This window comes from Amblyomma americanum, chromosome 11, assembly GCF_052857255.1.
Source record: "Amblyomma americanum isolate KBUSLIRL-KWMA chromosome 11, ASM5285725v1, whole genome shotgun sequence".
Taxonomy (NCBI): domain Eukaryota; kingdom Metazoa; phylum Arthropoda; class Arachnida; order Ixodida; family Ixodidae; genus Amblyomma; species Amblyomma americanum.
In genome coordinates, this window is record NC_135507.1 from 105,620,443 (window position 1) to 105,643,877 (window position 23,435).

At 46.0% G+C, this 23,435-nt stretch overlaps 1 protein-coding gene across 1 annotated transcript in view; it reads left to right on the plus strand.

Annotated features, from left to right (window-relative positions):
• Positions 1-23,435, plus strand: part of LOC144110270 (uncharacterized) — a 492,558-nt gene that overhangs the window by 253,130 nt on the left and 215,993 nt on the right. The window contains exon 9 of the mRNA XM_077643113.1: positions 8,486-8,562. Within this exon, the coding sequence (XP_077499239.1) occupies positions 8,486-8,562 (77 nt within the window). The remainder of the gene's footprint in view (positions 1-8,485; positions 8,563-23,435) is intronic.

The window sequence follows — 23,435 nt, forward strand, 5'->3', positions numbered from 1 at the left end:
TTCAGCAGACCTACGAAGCACAAAAGAATTTCATGGGCTTAGTTGTCTGCGCAGCGTGCCACCGCCGACTGGATTGCGGGTCTGATGAGGGGATGCTTTTGTATCCTGGGCAGAAGGTGACGTCAGAACGGCGCTTGCAGCTGGGTGCTCTGGTGGGCGTTGGTGATGCTGTCGCGCTTTCAGAACGGCGCTTGCAGCTGGGTGCTCTGGTGGGCGTTGGTGATGCTGTCGCGCTTTCTCACTTATATTCGGCCGCTCAGATTCCTGGTGTGGTTTCAGCAGACCTACGAAGCACAAAACAATTTAATCGCTTTGTTGTCTGTACAGCGTGCCACCACCCACTCGATTTTGGGTCTGATGTGGGTATTCTTTTGTAGCCTGGGCAGCAGGTGACGTCAGAACGGCGCTTGCAGCTGGGCGCTCTGTTGCGCGTTGGTGATGCTGTCGCGCTTGCGCACGTATCTTCGGTTGCTCAGATTCCTGGTGTGGTTTCAGCAGACCTAGGAAGCACAAAACATGTTCCTTGGCTTAGTTGTGTGCGCAGCGTGCCACCGCCGACTGGATTGCGGGTCTGATGAGAGGATGCTTTTGTAGCCTGGGCAGCAGGCGACGTCAGAAGGGCGCTTGCAGTTGGGCGCTCTGGTGGGCGTTGGTGATGCCGTCGCGCTTGCGCACGTGTCTTCGGCCGCTCAGATTCCTGATGGCCTCTCAGATTCCTGGAGATACACACGGATGCTATGGCATTGGTGCTGTGCCCGCCCAGCGCATACCTGTATTTCAAGAATATTGTCGCCTATGCGAGCCGCACGCTATCCAACCCAGTAAAAAAAAAAACCATTGCATTCCAATCGGAAATTACCAATTGGACATTTCCAAATGTGTTGACGACACCATTGGAAAATACCAATTGGACTGTTCCAATTGGCCGAAACCAAATGGAATACTGGAATATTCCCGTTGGCCGAAAGCAATTTGGCTATTCCAGTTGGGCGAAACCAATTGAGCTATTCCGACTGGTAGACACCAACTGGTCCACTCTATGGCCGATACTCACTGGGCTGCTCTGATTGTCGGTTACCAGATGGCTATTAAAGTCAGGAGGCAAGCAGTCTGTCAACTGTAGCAGTTTAATATTGGTATTTGCATGAAAATACTTTCCCTACAATAATGCCCTATGGGCATGTAGCCATAAGAATGAATAAATAAATAAATAGTCCTGAAATAAATCTTGTTGGTGCTCTTAGCTAGAAGGCTCCATATCTTTTGCGAGCTCCCTGCAATCAAATAGAAGCACGACACAAATTGCATTACTGCAAAGATCCAGTCATTTTACCTATTCCCATTATCAAACTACGTTCGTTCATTTATTGTTTTGCACACAAAGATGTGACCACGTGCTCTGCTTCCAAGCATAGATCGCGGACGTAGGCTCTATAACAGCTTCACAATTAATGCTTAACATTTGCATCAGGCACACACATATCACGCAAAATTAACAGTGAAAAGTTCAGGTAATTACCCCCAAGCATGAGAATGCGGGCCGGCTAAAAGTCTGCTTCTCCTTCGGCATCTGTCCACTTCACCTGATGATAGATTCGCGAATAAAATCTTGGGCATTTTCAGGTGCAAAGTCCTTCACATCCGTCGCGGGCACCACCGCGCAGCTTATATTGTCTTTATACCTGACGTACGCAAAATCAGGCGCACTCGAAGACATCGCGCACACAGGTATCATAGTACTACACCTAGAGCACTGTACTGCAGAACCACGCCACCACGACCACGCCGACCGCGCTGACTGCGCGCGCCATCACGCAAACACAGTTGTGGTGATACGAAACTGAGGGATCATTTTATTTTCCGAGAGTAAAACTTTTGAAAGTGAATAACAGCAACAGAATTTGTTAATACACTTTTAAAATTAAGTATTGCGATTTTGTTCATAAATTTTTAATATTTGACTATTTTGTGCAGTACTCTGCATTATGTGAAAATGTGGATAACATCGCTCACCGGCTGACTGGATCAGCTTGAACTGCGATATGGCGATCTATGCAGTGAGGCTATGACGGAGCTGCCAGTTTCTGAAATATTGACTGTTTGTATATTTGTAACAGGTGAAAATGCTTATGTCTCGCCAGTGCCGACTTCATTCACAATGTAAACTCAATATTGCCGCAAATCTTTGTACTGTATGTTTGTTCTTTCAAGAAAGCTGCTAGCACACAAATTTATCTCAGTTGATCGCACCGAGGCGGAGCCTTTTCTGCGTTGTTCCAGACTTATGGTAACTTTGCACGCCGTATCTCAGAAGTTCGCTATCAGCTTTAAATTGGGCACGGCCGAGAACAGTGGGCACTGTTCGACGACTGCCGAGCATACGTGTTGCTTTCGTCGCCGCCAAGTCGTTCGATCAGTTCATTGTGGGCGCAAGTCAGCCGAAGAGTTTCGTTCGGAAGCTATTTTCGCTATCTTTCTGACCGCTGGACTGCCGTCATCACAACGTGACATCTGTTGGACCAGTCCATTTGGGAGCAGGGAACCAATTGGGTAGTCCAGTTGGAACAAGGAAAAACAATTGAGCTGACCAGTTTGAATACAAGTCTAATTGGAAAGTTCAGTTGGACCCAACTGGAAGTACAAAATCAAGTGGATGGTCCAATCGGAACTAGAGAAACCAATTGGGCTGTCCAGTTGAATTCATCAGTCCAACTGGCTGACCAGTTGGCTCTCAATGGGTCCAATGGGCTGACCATTTGGGCCCAATGGGTCCCATTGGCTGACCATGTGGGTCCAATGGGTCCCATTGGAAACTTCAATTGGACCTCATGGTTTTTTTTTTGACTGGGAAGGCCGAGATCAATTTCTCCGTCACAGAAAAAGAATGCTTGGCCATTCTGTGGGCGATAACCAAATTTCGACATACCTCTACGGTCATCCTTTCGACTTAGTAACCGATCATCACGCTTTGTGCTGGCTGTCATCGTTGAAGAATCCATCGGGTCGCCTTGGTCGCTGGGATTTGCACTTTCAGGAGTAGGACATTCGAGTCGTCTACCGCTCTCGCCGCAAGCACTGTGACGCTGACGCCCTTTCCCGGTCTCCGCTGCCTTTCGACACTGCGACCATCTCCAGCATTGACTCCGTGCTGTTCTCGTTGCGCCCACCAAACATGCAGTGGAGCAGCGTAAGGACCCCTGGATTACATATCTCTCGTGCTCCATCTGTATGGGCGCCCTACGGCGGCCGCCTCTCGCTCTCTTCGCCAACAAGCCCGCCACTTAATTCTGCATGATGGTCTCCTCTATCGCCGTAATTGCATGCGCGATGGTCGAAAATGGCTCCTCGTCATTCCTCGCCAACTACGAGCTGAAGTCTGCGCCTCTTTCCATTCCGACCCCTAGACTGCTCATGCGGGTGTTTTGAAAACCTACACTCGACTTCGGCACCTGTACTACTGGCGGGTAATGTACAGTTTTTTACGCAAGTGCATTCACTCATGCCTTGACTGCCAACGCCGCAAGTCCCCACCACAGCGTCTTTCTGGACCGTCGCAGCCATTACTTTGCCCTGCCCGTCGCTTCGATCGCGTCGGCATCGACCTTTATGGGCCCCTGCCCTCTTCCCCTTCAGGTACCCGTTGGGTTATAGTCGCTATAGACCACCTAACACGCTATGCTGAAACGGCAGCTCTTCCCGCGGCTACAGCGCGAGATCTGGCTTTCTTCATCCTCCGCCAGCTCATTCTCCGCCACAGCGCCCCTCTTGAGCTTCTGAGTGACCGCGGCCGTGTGTTTTTATCAGAAGTTGTCCAGGCGTTCCTCGCAGAATGCAGCATCGTTCACAGAACCTGCGCAGCGTACCATGCTCAGACCAACGGCCTCACCGAACGGTTTAACCTGACACTCGTTGACATGCTCATCATGTATGTCAGTCCCGACCATTTTAACTGGGACCTCGTCCTTCCGTTCGTCACCTACGCATATAATACCGCCATCCAGTCCACCACCGGCTATTCTCTGTTTTTTCTTCTTTACGGCCGCGAACCTACAAGTATGCTTGACACCATTCTTTCCTACCTTTCTGATGCATCCGACTGCACCACTGCTTCGGAAATTGCCAAGTATGCCGAGGAATTCCGCCAGCTCGCCCGTTCCCTCACGTCCGATGAACAGAATCGACAAAAAGAGCGCCGAGATTCTGGTGGTCAAACCCACGCACCCATTCCCACCGGCTCACTTCTCTGGCTCTGGATCCCTGCTGGCTCTCCTGGCCTGTCGTCCAAATTCTAAGCCAAATATCACGCACCTTACCGTGTTCTGTCTCAACCTTCCCCTGTGAATTATGTCGTCGAACCTCTGACACCCTTCTCTGACTTTCGCCATGACCCCTTGAGCTGAACTACGCCCTGAGTCGCCAGGATGGCTTCTTTAATCTCCGGGGGCAATTGTAACGACGATGTGCCAACGCGGTAGCGGCAGTGCTATCGCTGATCGCGTGCTGCTGGCTGGCTCTACAACAACCGCCGACGCCTGGAACCCGACCACCGACGCCCGTTCAGTGCCTGGTTCTTTCACGGCCACTAAACCCTTTTCATAGCATTTACCGAAACTTGGTTTTCAAACATTTCAGATATAGTTTACACTTATTACTCTGAAGTTAGTCTCCATAGAAATAATAGGAAATGAAGCGGCTATCACCGTATTTTCAGCATGGTGTGCCTCATGCTTTTTTTGGAAAAATATTCGGTGCGTTTTCCTCGGCGATTACAAAATTCTGGCCTTTAATTCGTGTGGAATTACAGTGATGGTGTATCCACCTCTCTCAAGCAATACAAAACAGTTCCTGAGATATATTGATAACACACTTGAAGGCCTGGTGCTAATAAACAAGTGTACTGTTTTGCTGGGTAATTTTAAATTTGATGTACATGGTGACAGCTTATCTGCTAGAAACGTAACTGATTTGATGATTAGTTAGTTTAATAACCGTATTATGTCCCCACGCGAGTAACTTCAAGCGCCCAAGCCACTATTGATTTCGATTTTACAGACTTTTCAAATAAAGAGGTGCGATCTGGTGCATTTGTTTGTGATATCAGTGGTGATCTTCCGTTTTTCGTCCTTTCTCCACCCAAAGAAAACTGCAAAAGCAAACGACTCTCATATGTATATAAGGATTAGTAATGGAACAATCATTGAATTTTTTAGACTTGCACTCGAGGATGACTAGTCAGCCATGTATAACGAAAATAACCAGAATGAACCGTAAAATATTTTTACCAAAAAGTTCAAAAAATATACAACACTTGCATTTTTTCTTGCTAATTACTTTAAATAAAAAGAGGCAAAGGTACCTTGCATGGACAAACAACTCTATAAAATGGGTATTGAACAACAACAAACTTTTTGCCTGTTTTTAGAAAATAAGGACCCAAATGTTTTGCACACGTTTAAAGAACTATGAAACAAACTTAACCCAGATCTCAAGGAAGCGAAGCGAGACACTCACGAAAGAGTCTTTTCTAAGAGACATCAAGTTGACGGCTACAGCTACGAAGGTGCTTCACTTTCCAACAAATTGAATTAGCACTTTCTGTCAGTAGGCGAGACCGCTAATTCCGAAGGCACCACTTTCGACCCATTAAGTCTTCTCACCTACTATCAAGCGCGTCCAATATTTTTAACTCCCTCGGCTGCAGTCGAAATTACACAGCACATAATGCATCTAGAAGATGTCTGCTGCTGGAGAGGGCCACATTAAAGCCCAAACTACAAAATTGATTAAGGAACCCGTACGAGGTTCCGAAACGCCTTGAATTTCAGAGTGATCAAGGAACCCGCACGAGGTTTCGAAGTCTTGAATATCATGACATGGTCAGTGGCCGCATTTTTGTTTCTTTAACTACAAAAGCAGTATGTGGAATTATAGCTGCCGTTTTTTTCATAAAATCAGTTGCTGGGCGAGTTGGTATTTCATGCTCACATTCACAGCGCAAAGACGAACACGGACACGAGGGGAGACACCACAAAGCGCCGACTTCCAACAACGTTTATTGCTGCGCGCAGTGAATACATATAGAGTACAGCGGGCATGCGCAGCAACGAAAAGGAAAGTCATGTGAGATTGGTAGCAGCGCAAAACCGCTAGGAAACACATAATCATAGGTACAAGAAAGAACACATAAAGCAAAACCTAAAAGGCAGGATGCAAACAAGAACAAAAACATAATACTCTAGTTACAAATTCCTAAGACACGAAGCTCCTTATCACTTAACAACACCGATGGGGTGCTGACACAGTAATCTCTTTTTTTCTGCGATCGCAAAAGCCTCAGCTATCTCCCTGGCTGTTTTGCTGACATACTTATGAAGGACTGTTTTTCCTCCCAAAAAGGGACCACGTTCCTTATACTGTTGGCAATCACGGCAGTGTATGCAATATGACGGGATGCCCCGATGACGCTATTGCTATTTTCCATGAGCCTCTCGTTGAGACATCTGACCGTTTGGCCAACGTAGGCTCAGCCACAGGGCAAAGGTATAGAGTAGACTACGCCTTTCGCGTACTCTACAAATGGTTGCCTGCGCCGAACAGTGCAGGAATTCCCAGTAACAGTGGAATTTACCTTGCACAGTTTTTATAGCTTCTCTGGTGCGGAAAACACCACATGCATTTTCTTGAGCTGGTGGGCGATGGTGTGCATGTAAGATAGTACCGCCACATTTTTTCTCCAATCTGTTTCAGTCGCGCCGTTGTCTGGTACCACTTCCCTGCTTCCTTTGAGCATGTTCTCGGCAACCGATAACAATAGTGTACATGGGTAGCCAGAGCCGCTCAACCGGGTCACCTGGCTAGAGAACGCAGAATCCAATCGATGCTCACACGATTTCGTGAGATCACTGCAAAAGCAGGACTTTACAATTGACCACTTCACTAGTTTTGAGTAGGCTGAACCAAAAGGAAATAACAGGCTTGTTTCCTCGCAGTTCGTAAGACCAACACACATGGTCAGCAGAAAAAGAAATGCCCAGATCAAGAAATGTGATCAATTTGTTCGCAGCCACTTTTGCGTTAGGATTAGTGGCTGAAGGCATTCGGAAAACATAGACAAGATACTTAACATATTAGCCTTATCGGACATATCTTGTGTGTTGGTAATAACGAGAAAATCATAAATCATCAACATATCTGAAAATGCCTGCAACGCTGGAACCTTCACTTCTGCTTCTCAACTATCGGTCCCGCTCCGCTAGAAAAATGTCACTCAAAACAGGAGCAACGCAAGAGCCAATGCATATGTAGCGGCGCTGGCATCGCCAGCGGCGCTGATGAAGATGAAGTTGGCGCGACCTGCCTCGCGCAAACCAGAAGCTCTCGCTCGTGCAAGAGAGAACGATTTCGGCAACTGGCATAGCCAGCATGGTCAACAGCCCACTCCACCGTCTCAGCCGCCGCGGCTACCGGGACGTCAAATAAATGTGGTTCAACCACCACACATATTCCGTTTTTTGAGTGACGATATTACCTTCCCAAACTGCGAATGTAGGCTTGAGGTAAGTTGAAAGTAATTCCAGAAAGGTATCTACGGATAAACCCGGTTAATGTTGAAAGAAGGTTTCTTTAGAAGAGCTTAAATTTGCAAAAATATCAGTAATGCACGAAGGAGGTTGCGAGAGTAATTTTAATAACTATCGGTCAGTACCCGTTGTGTCGGTATTTGCGAAAATAGCAGGTTATTAACGCCCGCTTGGCGAATTTCTTAAACAAAACCTCAAACAACGAACTGTCTGTTTGGTTAAACGTCAAAAAATTGGAATTAAGCGTCAGTGACACAAACTATATAATTTTTAACCCCAATACAAACATACAGATGTGAAGCAAAGTAATATTTTCTGAAACAGTGTTACTCAGCGGGCTGAGTAAATACGTTTCCATCAGGACCGCAATCGTTGTGCAACACTTTTACGCTAAGGAGTTCAAAAATCAAATATCCTAATTGAATAGGCTGACTGTCAAGTCACTTACTCATCGATCTGCTTGTTTTACGATATGGCATGCCTGTAGAATTTCGCATTGACTCTGAGTTTTACCGCGTCCAAAAATTGTAGTCTTCCTGAAGAGCGGAGTGCACTAGTGCTTCCTACAATGTTTAGGTTAATTCGTCCCGTCATCTGTGGAAAGCGACCTTTCATGTTCTCTGCGCCGGGCGTTAAGACAGCAGCCAGTCTGCTCGATGTACATATTCCCGCAGGATAAATGTATGCAGCACTCTATCTGGGTGGCACAGGTGACGTGTTTGAACTCATGACAAATCGTGCACCGCGAATGTTTACTCTTCCTATCGTCAGTTCTGCACAAACTGGCCAGTTTTTGCGGAGCTGAGAGGACTACATCGGCACCGTGTTTGTGTTGTGCTGAGGAAAACGAGAAGGTACGCGTTAGGAATGATTCGTCTCTTGATAAAAGCGTGCAATATGCGCAGCCGTTCGTTGAACCTGGTGTAGACGCCTCCTGGGAGCAGCAAGCAGCTCGGGTCCCGCAGGTCTGCCAGCCTGACAGGTGCGTATCTATAAATGCAGTGTAAAAAAACAGCGGGACAAGCATAATTGGAAACAAGCGCAGTAATATAACTCAGCGCAAAAGGAACATCTGCACACGGCAATAATGAAAGCAAGGGATGCCTAAAAGCCTATTAGACGAAGCGTAATCTAAATTTTGATGCGCTCACTCCAGAGTTAGGACCAAAGGCTATGTCGAGAGACACATGCTCTACGTGAAACATTTCGCTGTGTGGAAGTAACTGAAAGCATTACCCGGTTCAGTTCGTATCTTTTTAACAAATGTATGTACAGTCTTGGTCAAAAGTCTTAAAAGGGAAGGTTTTTCGCTTCAGCAGCATAACAGAGATATTGCGCCACTATTAAAAACCGAATCACCTTAAAATGCTAGCAGAAGGGTTCTTCGTGCGGTAGAGAAGCTTCCTGCTTGACTTCGGTTTGAATGATCCGCTACACGGATCTTAACAGGAACATTCATTTCGCTGCAGCTGAATGCTGTGGCCTTAAGACTTTTGACCAAAACTGTACATATGATACTGTCACGAAGTTCCGTGTACATCTTTATCAAATGTGTGGACTTATAATATGCTTCATTGTAGTGTGCCATCACTGCTCTAAGGAATGGGTGCATGGTCCAGTCAAAGCTTTTTTGGTTTTTGCCTGTACTCACAACGTCACGTGATGTTGAATAAAGTTCAAAGTCGCAACCATGGACGTAATGATGTGCATGCAAGACGCAGTTGTCTTAGACGGTAGCCATTAGTCCTGTTACATCAGCTTAGACAATTAACTTTATTCTCTCTTATTTTCCACAACAGGCTGGAGGATTTTCAGTGTTCTTCTAGGAAGGTTTACGTGGCCTCTGAAGCCCCTCGCCGCCCTTAACTGAAACAGCAAACAATTGATAGTACAACTTATAACCACAAAAACACAACAGAGAATGTCTTAGGTTACCTCACACTAAATAACAAGGGAGTTTATCAATGGAGTTTCAAGGGATGCAACAAACTGATAGTCCAGCTACTTCTTGCAGCTTTTATCATTTTCATCTCTCCGAGTATTTGTATCCCTTTATCCCACTTTATGTCTTGAATTTTTCCTTTCCCCTGTCAAATAAAATGAATATTGAGGATCACAAAAAGGGAAAGAAAGCGAATATGAAACTACAATTCATAACGCATAATGCTTAGATCCTTAAATTAGCATCGACAAGACAGGTTTTTGCTAATGATTCCCAAGAGGCCTACCGTTTCCTGCAACAGCTATTGCCGTACTGTTCTCAATCAAAACTGATATTCTGATCCATTGAAAACTGAGCGCAAAGCATGCGGGACCGTGTGCTCTTCCCGTCCCCCGCTGGTTCGTGCTTAGTTGTGAAGGATGTCTCTCCAACTAGTTGACTCGCCCTGATTACTTCCCTTTCAATGCAGGCCGCCTTATTTTCGTGTTTATTTTTAGGCAGGGTACTTATTTTTAGGCAAGCTGTCTCTTGCTCGCTTTAGTTTCGAGCCAATTCAGGAAGCACCAGTTTTGAGCCCCTTACGAAGGCAGTCAGTGAGCGAAAATAGCGCGGAAGCAGCACACGATACAACGTCGAGATAAAGCCACGCGAGCAAACAGGATGTCAGCATGCGCATGCCACTTTCATCTTTCAAACTGAGCATACTCCACAGTGCAAGGCGCCAGAGCAATCTGAAACACCTTTTTCGGGCTCGTAATGGGCGTGTGTTGTCTTTCAGGCATTATCTGCCTATCCACAGCCGAAGGCCAGCAGTGCATACTTGGGACAATTCTTGCACTAACCCTTTCTCTTCTTTTGGAGTACGTAAATGATGACATATAATGATCTCGCAGTTTGGGTTGCGCAAACAAACGTTAACACTACGAAGCACCTCGAGGCGGCCGTAGCGGATCTTCAGTTTTTGCACCGAAGCCACAATCGTGGCTCTCGAGCTTCCCTCCGAGCTGCTATTGTTGCAGACGCAGCATTACCCTTTCTCTGTGAAAAAGCATCGACCCGGTTCTTTAACAAAAATAGGGATGAGAAATAAAACGAAACTTGGTAACCCGCTGTGCTTAACCACAAAATGTGTCGCGAAATGTAAACGTTTCATGTGCATGGCGTGGATGATTTCACGTCTCTGCTGACGACGAGTAAATCTACAAAACCCATCTGGAAGAACTTCGTAACGGACGTCGCCTAGCAGACGGAGGGTCCGAAGTACTGCTTTAGTAGTTTTTCTGAAAGACCTCGACGTCGAATAGGCCTTCATACCCACACTCTGTCATCCGGTGTGAACACCACGAGCCTCTGGCTGTGGTTGTAACGCCGTGTGTCACAGCCTTGTCGGTACCGGATGCGCAGCCTCGGAGCTCATCGGGCTTCTGCGTGGACTAAATTCCACGACCCCAACATCGCGGTCGTGCCCATCAGGGGCGGCATTGCTTCCCGCATTGTCGACACTTCGCGGCTATATACGCTCTTACAGCAGATTCAAGGGCGTATTCCGTGTGAGTTATTGTGCCGTGTTGTACGAGAAAATAATACATGATAGGAAATCACCCCATGATCAATGCTCAACGTCAACGTACATGGACAACAAGTCTACGAGAGTTTTGTTTCGACGCTTGGTCAGGCCATTATTCTTGGTATGGCAAACAGTTCTTTTCCTGTGAATAGTGCCTCAAGGCCACATGAGGGATCTTGGAGAGGTGCACCGCAAATAAAACAAGGACTACATACACACAAAGGAAACAGGACGACCGCTGAACTACCAACTGATTTTTTTGTTGAAAAGCAGGCCGCAAAATATCTTCCTAAAGCACACAAGACCAATGATCGGAGAACACCAAAGCGCAATCATTTCCAACACGACACTCAACTTATCATACCAGAAGGGTCAGAGGCAATCTGGAGGCTTAGGATGCTAAGGGGTCCAAGGGCGTGCCTCGAAAAGAACGGAGGAAAAGATCCCGCAGATTCGTTAGTTATCGTCATAGCAAAACCAGAGTATGAGTATGAGCAGAGTGCTTATAGTTGTGGAGCGTGCGCACGTAGTGGCGCACTGTGGCCCCAAGCTTAAGCCAGTAAAATTTTTTAGACCGAGGACAGAGTGTGGACATAGCCCAGGTGACCAGCAGAGGACTCGTCATGGACGCCTGCATGGCTTCTTCCAGAGAGGCTCGTGAAGATGAGAAGGTAGTCTCTGTCTGTTGGAGCAAAGTTGGTTTATTTATTCATTTATTTGTTCAGAACGTCCGGTAGCCATACCGGGGGGGGGGGGGGGTGACAACAGCGAATGCTTACATAAGAGGTATAAAATTATGGAACTGCACATTGCAATAAAATCCTTGTTATACTGAAAAGACTCAATCGAACTAATGAACATCTCAGAGAGAGGACAAATACTAAGAGCCACCGTAAACAATTACCATTGAAAAGAAGATACCCTTGGAAACAACAAGATTGCGCGGCAAATGGTCGCACTCTAATATTCTTTGCGGTAAAATGGCAGAAGCGAGTGTTGGCAGTTGCATGGCTAGTTGCATGGTCAGATTCTTTGTTCGCGTTGAAATGTTTGTTTTGCGCAAAAAAACGTTATGAAGAATGAAAAAAGTTATTCTAAGTAATTTTGTATGTCAAGAAATTTTGTGAAATTTTAAATGATGATCGACACGTTTTGAGACATAGTAATGCCGCTTGATATATTTCTCTTCTTCTATCTGAACAAGTATGGTAAACACTAAGACCTATTTTTTAATTGCTATTGATCATAATACCCAAAACGCCAATGGTCATTGCAGTGGGGGAAAAGAAAACAAAAACTAATAAGCAACATAGGTAACTTTATTTATTAGTTACCTGCATCGCCCCGCAGGGCATTACAGCATACAGTAACGCAACATATGCAGATCGTGTGTACCATCAATTTATCATGTCTGCATGAAAAAAACTTCCCCCCCCCCCCCCCCCCACACACACACACACACACACACACACACACACACACACACACACACACACACACACACACACACACACACACACACACACACACACACACACACACACACACACACACACACACACACACACACACACACACACACACAATATACTGTTTGAAGCCGAAAACCGTTAATGGCTCATACTGTCGTCGGTTCGCAAGGACTTCACACGTTTAACTCGGGAACTAAAAAAATGATAGCTTAAAAAGAATGGCTGCTTCAGATAGAGGAAAAAAATGAACCTAGAAGCCAAGTTTGATGACTATAGAGTAATTAGTTACTTAATTATGGTCAAAAGTGTCGAAAGTGCGCCGAAATAATGCGGACGTCTATATAGCGACGGGAAAAATGTCACGTCACGTAAACCGGGAGTCGTCACTGCATAATGAAAATTATCACAGAATGGTCGGAAAAACGTTGGATTTGTATCATATTAGATGGAAAATGTGTAATTAGGCGTAATTATTACTTAAGATCCCGAAACATGTATAATTTGGATCTTCCAGATCTCTCCGGAAAGATGTATAATTTGGATCTCACGGATCTCCCCGGAGAACATTCGGAACGAAAGAATGGACTAGGCGACAGGTGTACCCACACAGACGCACATTTAATACACCATGCGTGACACACACACTCTAGAACACAAAACTAACAAGAGTAACACAAAACACAAAGATTAAAAATACACACGACCAGCGAACACTGCTACCAGCGTCTACTATTAGCGTTCTCATAGAAGGTGAATTGGGAACAGTTGGGAATAAGAATAAGTGGAGAATACATAAATAATCTGCAATTTCCTGATGACATTGCCTTGCTGAGTCACTCAGGAGGTGAACTGCAAATCATGATCAATGAGTTAGACAGGCAGAGCAGATCGATGAGTCTAAAAATTAACATGCAGAAAACCAAGGTAATGTACAACAGCCTAGCAAGGGAACAACAGTTCACAATTGGCAGCGAGAGCCTAGAAGCTGTGACGGAATACGTCTACTTAGGCCAGGTAGTGACAGCTGATCCGGATCATCAGAGGGAGATAGCTAGAAGGATAAGAATGGGGTGGAGCGCATATGGCAAATTCTCGCAGATCATGAGTGGCAGTTTACCAATTTCCCTCAAGAGGAAAGTGTACAACAGCATAATCTTACGGGTACTCACCTACGGGGCAGAAACGTGGAGGCTAACGAAAAGAGTTCAGCTTAAGTTAAGGACAACGCAGCGAGCCATGGAAAGAAAAATGATAGGTGTAATGTTAAGAGATCGGAAGCGGGCAGAGTGGGTGAGGGAACAAACTCGGGTTAATGACATCCTAGTCGAAATCAATGGGCTTGGGCAGGGCATGTAATGCGAAGTCAAGATAACCGCTGGTCCTTAAGGGTAACGGAGTGGATTCCAAGAGAAAGTAAGCGTAGCAGGGGCCGGCAGAAGGTTAGGTGGGCGGATGAGATTAAGAAGTTTGCAGGCAAAGGGTGGATGCAGCTGGCAAAGGATAGGGTTGGTTGGAGAGACATGGGAGAGGCCTTTGCCCTGCAGTGGGTGTAGTAAGGCTGATGATGATGATTAGCGTTCTACTGTTAGTGGTCGGCGTTCATGCTCATGGTTGGTTCGGTGCGGCTGCGGCGTTGTATGGATCCAGTAGCCGGCGTCGAGGCGGCGTTCGACGTGCTTGGGCTGGCGTCGCTGGCGGCGTCGCTGGCTGCGTCGTATAAGCTCCCGTTCCAAGCGCCCGTGGAGGTGATGACGATGTTGTTGGCGTTGGGGCGCCACCTGGATTGGTGGCAATAGCGCTGGAGACACCCCTGGCCGTAGCAGGTGGTAGCGTCCTCCGTTGACTCCCCGGAACGCGCTCAGGCACGGCAGGAAGTCCACGATGCGAAGCCGTAGAACGCTAGCTCACCGGAGCAGTAGCCGGCGTCGCTCTCTTCCAGCCGAAGCGTCCCTGACCCGCCGGAGCCTCTGCTTCTCTGTTCTCCCCCTCCCCCCCCCCCCGTGCCTCGCTCTCCCTCGCCCTTTTACAGCCTCGGTGTTAGTCCACGTAAGACTTGTCGTCGTCTTCTCTTCTCCATCAATCATCTCTCTCCACCTCACCGAATGCTTCTTATTCCTCTTCTTTATTCTTCGGTTAATCCTCGTCATCTTATGTGTGTGACAGATGCGGTGCAGTGGAAACACTAGAACACCTGCTCCTTCAGTGTGCCGCGTTCGCCGATGCTCGTCGCGATATGCTTGCGGCCTATAGGGCGCAGGGCATACTATCGAACTCCATCAAGACGCTATTGTTGGCGCAGGGCAGTGCGCGCACTCGTGAGCGAACTTTGGTGAGCCTCTGTGCATTGCTCGAACACACCGGCTTGGCGTCGCGTCTGCTCTCCGTCAGGTAGATACACGCAGTGAGCGAACGGTCCGCGAGTTCTACCTTGAACGATTAATAACTGGACGTTCCTCTCCAGTTGTAGCCAACACAGTGCTGTGCGCTCGTGTTTTAATTCCTCTAAAATGAACTATTCACGCGCACAACCTGGACATATTTCTTATTGTGTAAATAGTTTGTATAAATTACTTCTCCCGTAGCCTCTCTTCCTGTCCCCTCAGCTCTTTCATTTATCTATTCTGCCGGCTATCCTTTATTTCCGCTGCCCCAGCTCAGGTGCTTTAGTATCGATGGCAGATGCCGGGGCTAGCAAAAATCTTTTCCTTCCCTTTTACTATTATTTTGATAAAAAACCACTACTACCACCACCTCTGTCCTTCATTATTCTATTTTAGGCTCTTTATTACATGTTACAGTATCGATATAGCCATGGGAACGGTGTGACGTCACATTCACCGGAATGCGTCACGGCATAGTGAAAATTGTGTCAGAGTGGTCGGCTTTCGCCTCCCAACACTTTAGTTGCCAAAGTGTCTTAATTTTTACTTCAGTAGGCCTACTGATTTACAAAATACCTCGTTTGAGGCAATCGCTGCAACTTTGGATGAAAGCATGTTTCATTACCCTACAGTTTTGGGAAAATAAGTGACATTTTAAATGCTTGTGTTCTACACGGTATTTCTGTTATCTTGTTTGCATGGTCCAGCCGTAGTGAAACGTAATCAGGCTTGTAAATATATCTGTGGGGGTTATACCTGTCCGAAAGTGAAAAACTAATAAAAAGTTTGTCCAACATATTCTTTAGGTTTCTGAAATGCTTCCGAACCAAGGCTTTCTTCCCTTCTTGAAACATTAATATTCCTGGTACAATTTGAAAAAGAAAACCAATCGCTATGATTTGAATTCTTTCTAAACTGTTTATGCTACGTGCCAACAACGGGCCCCACACAGCACAAGCGTAATCCAAAACAGGTCGCACATTTGGTTTGTACAATGATACCTTCGCCTGAAGGGGTACCTTTCTTGCATTCCTGCGCAAGAAACGCAGAACTCAGCATGGTTTACTTTTGATATGATCAATGTGTGAGAACCAAGATAGAACAGGGGGGAAATAAACACGAAGGTGTTTGTGCTGTTGAACTGATAGGGGCTTAGTTTTGTTTAGAGCATAACAGAGGTCATGAGGTGTTATTTTTCTTGAAAAGCACATATGAACATTTTTTTAATTTGATAAACATGTGCGACTTGGTAAACCACTGAGTTACTTTGTTGAATCCATTTCGTAAAACAATGTAGTCGCGAGTAGTAATTCTGTACAGAACATGATAATCAGAAAATAATCTCACTTCTGAATAAATACCAGAGCAGATGTTATATATGTACATGAGGAACTAAACTGCCCCAATAACGGACCCATCAGGCAAGCCTGAGAACTCATGAACTTCATGGGATGCTTTGCTCTTAAGCAAAACCTTATGTCTTTTTAAGTTTAGGTATTCTTTGGTCCAGTTCAGAACCATATTGTTTCCATTACATTTATAAATTTTCTATTAAAAGAGAGAGGGACCACATCGAACGCCTTCTTAAAATCTATTAACAAGCTGTTAGTAGAGAAACCCTTATCGAAAGCTCCTGGGAAATCATGTGTCAATTCAAGCAATTTCTTTGTACAGGAAAAGCCACCACGAAATTGAAGGTGCTGGACAATAACCAAAGAGTGCACGCTCATATATCTAATATTAGTAAAGAGCTCATGCTCAAATAACGTGCATGCAACGGTGGTAATAGACCCGTAATTTTAAGACGTTCTACAGGGATAGTTGGATGATTCCAAGTAAGAGGACTGTGCGAATTGGATAGGGAAGATGAAAGAGGAAAGAAAACGACCACACAGGCGGAGACATGCGAGTGACTTGTGGCCACAGCGATGAGGCTCACACGACTGATTGACTGACTGATGTTGCTGCGAGGAAGTAGGGAAATGAAAGAGCACGGGCTTGCCTACTGGCTCAAGCCGAACCACGTTCGCTGCCACCTGCTGAAAGTAGGAGACTTACAGGATAGGAGTAATAGATAGATAGATAGATAGATAGATAGATAGATAGATAGATAGATAGATAGATAGATAGATAGATAGATAGATAGATAGATAGATAGATAGATAGATAGATAGATAGATAGATAGATAGATAGATAGATAGATAGATAGATAGATAGATAGATAGATAGATAGATAGATAGATAGATAGATAGATAGATAGATAGATAGATAGATAGATAGATAGATAGATAGATAGATAGATAGATAGATAGATAGATAGATAGATAGATAGATAGATAGATAGATAGATAGATAGATAGATAGATAGATAGATAGATAGATAGATAGATAGATAGATAGATAGATAGATAGATAGATAGATAGATAGATAGATAGATAGATAGATAGATAGATAGATAGATAGATAGATAGATAGATAGATAGATAGATAGATAGATAGATAGATAGATAGATAGATAGATAGATAGATAGATAGATAGATAGATAGATAGATAGATAGATAGATAGATAGATAGATAGATAGATAGATAGATAGATAGATAGATAGATAGATAGATAGATAGATAGATAGATAGATAGATAGATAGATAGATAGATAGATAGATAGATAGATAGATAGATAGATAGATAGATAGATAGATAGATAGATAGATAGATAGATAGATAGATAGATAGATAGATAGATAGATAGATAGATAGATAGATAGATAGATAGATAGATAGATAGATAGATAGATAGATAGATAGATAGATAGATAGATAGATAGATAGATAGATAGATAGATAGATAGATAGATAGATAGATAGATAGATAGATAGATAGATAGATAGATAGATAGATAGATAGATAGATAGATAGATAGATAGATAGATAGATAGATAGATAGATAGATAGATAGAAGAGGCGCCGCGCGCTGTAAGGCCTATAGGCCCCTGGCCGATCCCGGAGGCAGTGCAATACCAGGCCGACTTGTGCCAGAGTGCGTCTAGCACTCCGCCATATTTCAAATATATGTTTAATATCTTGGGTCCAAGAACCAGCAGCCGATATTAAATCTGGTATGAGGTTACCTGCTTCGACTGAACGCACAAAACAGCCTCTGGCAGAAGATATTTGATGTAGCAGGACGTTCTTCGTGGATAGTTGTTTCATTCCTAAAGAGACGCCTGTGCGAATGGTACACGGAAGATGAAAGAGGAAAGCAAACGACAACACAGACGCAGACATGGGGGTGACTTGTGGTCACAGCGATGAGGCTCACACGCGAACACGCAGCATCTTGCTTCATTTGGAGGCACAAAACAGAGCCTCTGGAAGAAGATATTTGATGTAGCAGGACGTTCTTCGTGGATAGTTGTTTCATTCCAAAAGAGACGCCTGTGCGAATGGTACACGGCAGATGAAAGAGGAAAGAAAACGACAACACAGGCGCAGACATGGGGGTGACTTGTGGTCACAGCGATGAGTGTCACACGCGAACACGCAGCCTCTTGCTTCGTTTGCAGGCACAAAGCAGTCTCTGGCAGAAGACATTTGATGTAGCAGGACATTCTTCGTGGATAGTTGTTTCATTCCAAAAGAGACGCCTGTGCGAGTGGTACACGGCAGATGAAAGAGGAAACAAAACGACAAAACAGGCGCAGACATGGGGGTGACTCGTGGTCACAGCGATGAGGCTCACACGCGAACACGCTGCATCTTGCTTCGTTTGCAGGCACAAAACAGAGCCTAGTGCAGATATTTGACGTAGTACAACGTTCTTCGGGGATAGTTGGTTCATTCCAAATAAGAGGCCTGTGCGAATGGGACATGGCAGATGAAAGAGAAAAGAAAACGACAACACAGACGCAGACATGGGGGTGACTTGTCGTAACAGCGATGAGGCTCACACGCGACCACGCAGCATCTTGCTTCGTTTGCAGGAACAAAACAGAGCCTAGGGCAGACGGTATTTGATGTAGTAGAACGTTCTTCGGGGATTGTTGTTTCATTCCAAATAAGAGGCCTGTGCGAATGGGACACGGCTGTTGAAAGAGAAAAGAAAACGACAACGCAGGCGCAGACATGGGGCTGACTTGTGGTCACAGCGATCAGACTCACACGCGAACATGCAGCATCTTGCTTTGTTTGCAGGCACAAAACAGAGCCTAGGGCAAAAGGTATTTGATGTAGTAGGGCGTTCTTCTGGTATAGTTGTTTCATTCCAAATAAGAGGCCTGTGCGAATGGGACACGGCAGATGAAAGAGAAAAGAAAACGACAACGCAGGCGCAGACATGGGGGTGACTTGTGGTAACAGCGATCAGGCTCACACGCGAACACGCAGCATATTGCTTCGTTTGCAGGCACAAAACAGAGCCTAGAGCGGAAGGTATTTGATGAAGTAGGACGTTCTTCGGGGATTGTTGTTTCATTCCAAATAAGAGGCCTGTGCGAATGGCACACGGAAGATGAAAGAGGAAAGAAAACGACAACACAGGCGCAGACATGGGGGTGACTTGTGGTCACAGCGATCAGGCTCACACGCGAACACGCAGCATCTTGCTTCGTTTGCTGGCACAAAACAGAGCCTAGGGCAGAAGGTATTTGATGTAGTAGGACGTTCTTCTGCGATAGTTGTTTCATTCCAAATAAGAGGCCTGTGCGAATGGGACACGGCAGATGAAAGCGAGAAGAAAACGACAACGCAGGCGCAGACATGGGGCTGACTTGTGGTCACAGCGATCAGACTCACACGCGAACTTGCAGCATCTTGCTTTGTTTGCAGGCACAAAACAGAGCCTAGGGCAAAAGGTATTTGATGTAGTAGGACGTTCTTCTGGGATAGTTGTTTCATTTCAAATAAGAGGCCTGTGCGAATGGGACACGGCAGATGAAAGAGAAAAGAAAACGACAACGCAGGCGCAGACATGGGGGTGACTTGTGGTAACAGCGATCAGGCTCACACGCGAACACGCAGCATATTGCTTCGTTTGCAGGCACAAAACAGAGCCTAGGGCGGAAGGTATTTGATGAAGTAGGACGTTGTTCTGGGATAGTTGTTTCATTCCAAATAAGAGGCCTGTTCGAATGGGACACGGCAGATGAAAAAGAAAATAAAACGACAACGCAGGCGCAGACATGGGGGTGACTTGTGGTCACAGGGATGAGTCTCACACGCGAACACGCAGCATCCCGCTTCGTCTGCACGCACACAACAGAGCCTAGGGCGGAAGATATTTGATTTAGTAGAACGTTATTCGGGGATAGTTGGTTCATTCCAAATAAGAGGACTGTGCGAATGGGACAGGGCAGATGAGAAGAAAGAAAACTACAACACAGGCGCAGACACGGGATTGAGTGTTGGTCACAACGATGATTCTGACACGCGAACACGAAGCATCCCGCTTCGTTTGCACGCACAAAACAGAGCATAGGGCAGAAGTTATTTGATGTAGTAGAACGTTCTTCGGGGATAGTAAGCTCATTATAAATAAGAGAGACTGTACGAATGGGACACGGCAGATGAAAGAGGAAAGAAAACGACCACACTAGCGCAGACATGGGGGTGACTTGTGGTCACAGTGATGAGGCTCACACACGAACACGCAGCATCTTGCTTCGTTTGAAATCACAAAACAGACGTAGGGGAGAAGGTATTTTATGTAGTAGGATGTTCCTCGCGGATAGTTGTTTCATTCCAAATAAGAGGCCTGTGCGAATGGGACACGGCAGACGAAAGGAAAGAAAACAACACAGTCGCATACATGGGGGCGACTTGTGGTCACAGCGATCAGGCTCACACGCGAACACGCTGCATCTTGCTTCGTTTGCACGCACAGAACAGAGCCTAGGGCAGAAGATAATTGATGTAGTAGAACGTTCTTCGCAGATAGTTGGTTCGTTCCAAATAAGAGAGACTGTGAATGGGACAGGGCAGATGAGAGGAAAGAAAACGACAACACAGGCGCAGACATGGGGGTGACTTGTGGACACAGCGATGAGGCTCACACGCGAACACGGAGCATCTTGCTTCGTTTGCAGGCACAAAAGAGAGTCTCTGGCAGAAGACATTTGATGTAGCAGGACATTCTTCGTGGATAGTTGTTTCATTCCAAAAGAGACGCCTGTGCGAATGATACACGGCAGATGAAAGAGGAAACAAAACAACAACACAGGCGCAGACATGGGGGTGACTCGTGGTCACAGCGATGAGGCTCACACGCGAACACGCTGCATCTTGCTTCGTTTGCAGGCACAAAACAGTGCCTAGTGCAGATATTTGACGTAGTACAACGTTCTTCGGGGATAGTTGGTTCATTCCAAATAAGAGGCCTGTGCGAATGGGACATGGCAGATGAAAGAGAAAAGAAAACGACAACACAGACGCAGACATGGGGGTGACTTGTCGTAACAGCGATGAGGCTCACACGCGACCACGCAGCATCTTGCTTCGTTTGCAGGAACAAAACAGAGCCTAGGACAGAAGGTATTTGATGTAGTAGGACGTTCTTCGGGGATTGTTGTTTCATTCCAAATAAGAGGCCTGTGCGAATGGGACATGGCAGATGAAACAGAAAAGAAAAGGACAACAGAGACGCAGACATGGGGGTGACTTGTGGTCACAGCGATGAGGCTCACACGCGACCACGCAGCATCTTGCTTCGTTCGCAGGAACAAAACAGAGCCTAGGGCAGAAGGTGTTTGATGTAGTAGGACGTTCTTCGGGGATTGTTGTTTCATTCCAAATAAGAGGCCTGTGCGAATGGGACACGGCTGTTAAAAGAGAAAAGAAAACGACAACGCAGGCGCAGACACGGGAGTGACTTGTGGTCACAGCGATCATGCTCACACGCGAGCACGCCGCATCTTGCTTGGTTTGCAAACACAAAACAGAGCCTAGGGAAGAAGGTATTTGATGTAATAGGACGCTTCTGGGTGATTGCTGTTTCATTCCAAATAAGAGGCCTGTGCGAATGGGACACGGCAGATGAAAGAGAAAAGAAAACAACACAGGCGAAGACACGGGAGTTACTTGTGGTCAAAGCGACGATGCTCACACGCGAACAAGCAGCATCTTGCTTCGTTTGCGTGCACAAAACAGAGCCTAGGCCAGAAGGTATTTGATGTAGTAGGACGTTCTTCGGGGATTGTTGGTTCATTACAAATAAGAGGACTGTGCGAATGGGACAGGGTAGATGAAAGAGGAAAGAAAACGACAACGCAGGCGGAGACATGAGGGTGACTTGGGGTCACAGCGATCAGGCTCACACGCGAACACGCAGCATCTTGCTTCGTTTGCAGGCACAAAACAGAGCCCAAGGCAGAAGGAATTTGATGCAGTAGGACGTTCTTCTGGGATAATTGTTTCATTCCAAATAAGAGGCCTGTGGGAATGGGACACGGCAGATGAAAGAGGAAAGAAAACGACAACACAGGCGCAGACATGGGGGTGACTTGTTGTCACAGCGATCAGGCTCACACGCGAACACGCAGCATCTTGCTTCGTTTGAAGGCACAAAACAGCATAGGGCAGAAGGTATTTGATGTAGTAGGACGTTCTTCTGGGATAGTTGCTTCATTCCCAATAAGAGGTGTGTGCGAATGGGACACCGCAGATGAAAGAGAAAAGAAAACGACAACGCAGGCGCAGACATGGGGGTGACTTGTGGTCACAGTAATGAGGCTCACGCGCGAACACGCAACATCTTGCTTCGTTTGCAGGCACAAAATAGAGCCTAGGGCAGAAGGTATTTGATGTAGAAGGACGTTCTTCGGGGATTGTTGTTTCATTTCAAATCAGAGGCCTGTGCGAATTGCACACGGCAGATGAAAGAGGAAAGAAAACGACAACACAGGCGCAGACATGGGGGTGACTTGTGGTCAGAGTGATGAGGCTCACACGCGAACATGCTGCATTCCTCTTCGTTTGCACGCACAAAACAGAGCCTAGGGCAGAAGGTATTTGATGTAGTAGAACGTTCTTCGGATATAGTTGGTTCATTCCAAATAAGAGAGACTGTGTGAATGGGACAGGGCAGATGAGAGGAAAGAAAACGACAACACAGGCGCAGACACGGGAGTGAGTTGTGGTCACAGCAATGATTCTGACACGCGAACACGCAGCATCCCGCTTCGTTTGCACGCACAGAATAGAGCCTAGGGCAGTAGATATTTGATGTAGTAGAACGTTATTTGGGGTTTGTTGGTTCATTACAAATAAGAGGACTGTGCGAATGGGACAGGGTAGATGAAAGAGGAAAGAAAACGACAACGCAGGCGGAGACATGAGGGTGACTTGGGGTCACAGCGATCAGGCTCACACGCGAACACGCAGCATCTTGCTTCGTTTGCAGGCACAAAACAGAGCCCAAGGCAGAAGGAATTTGATGCAGTAGGACGTTCTTCTGGAATAATTGTTTCATTCCAAATAAGAGGCCTGTGGGAATGG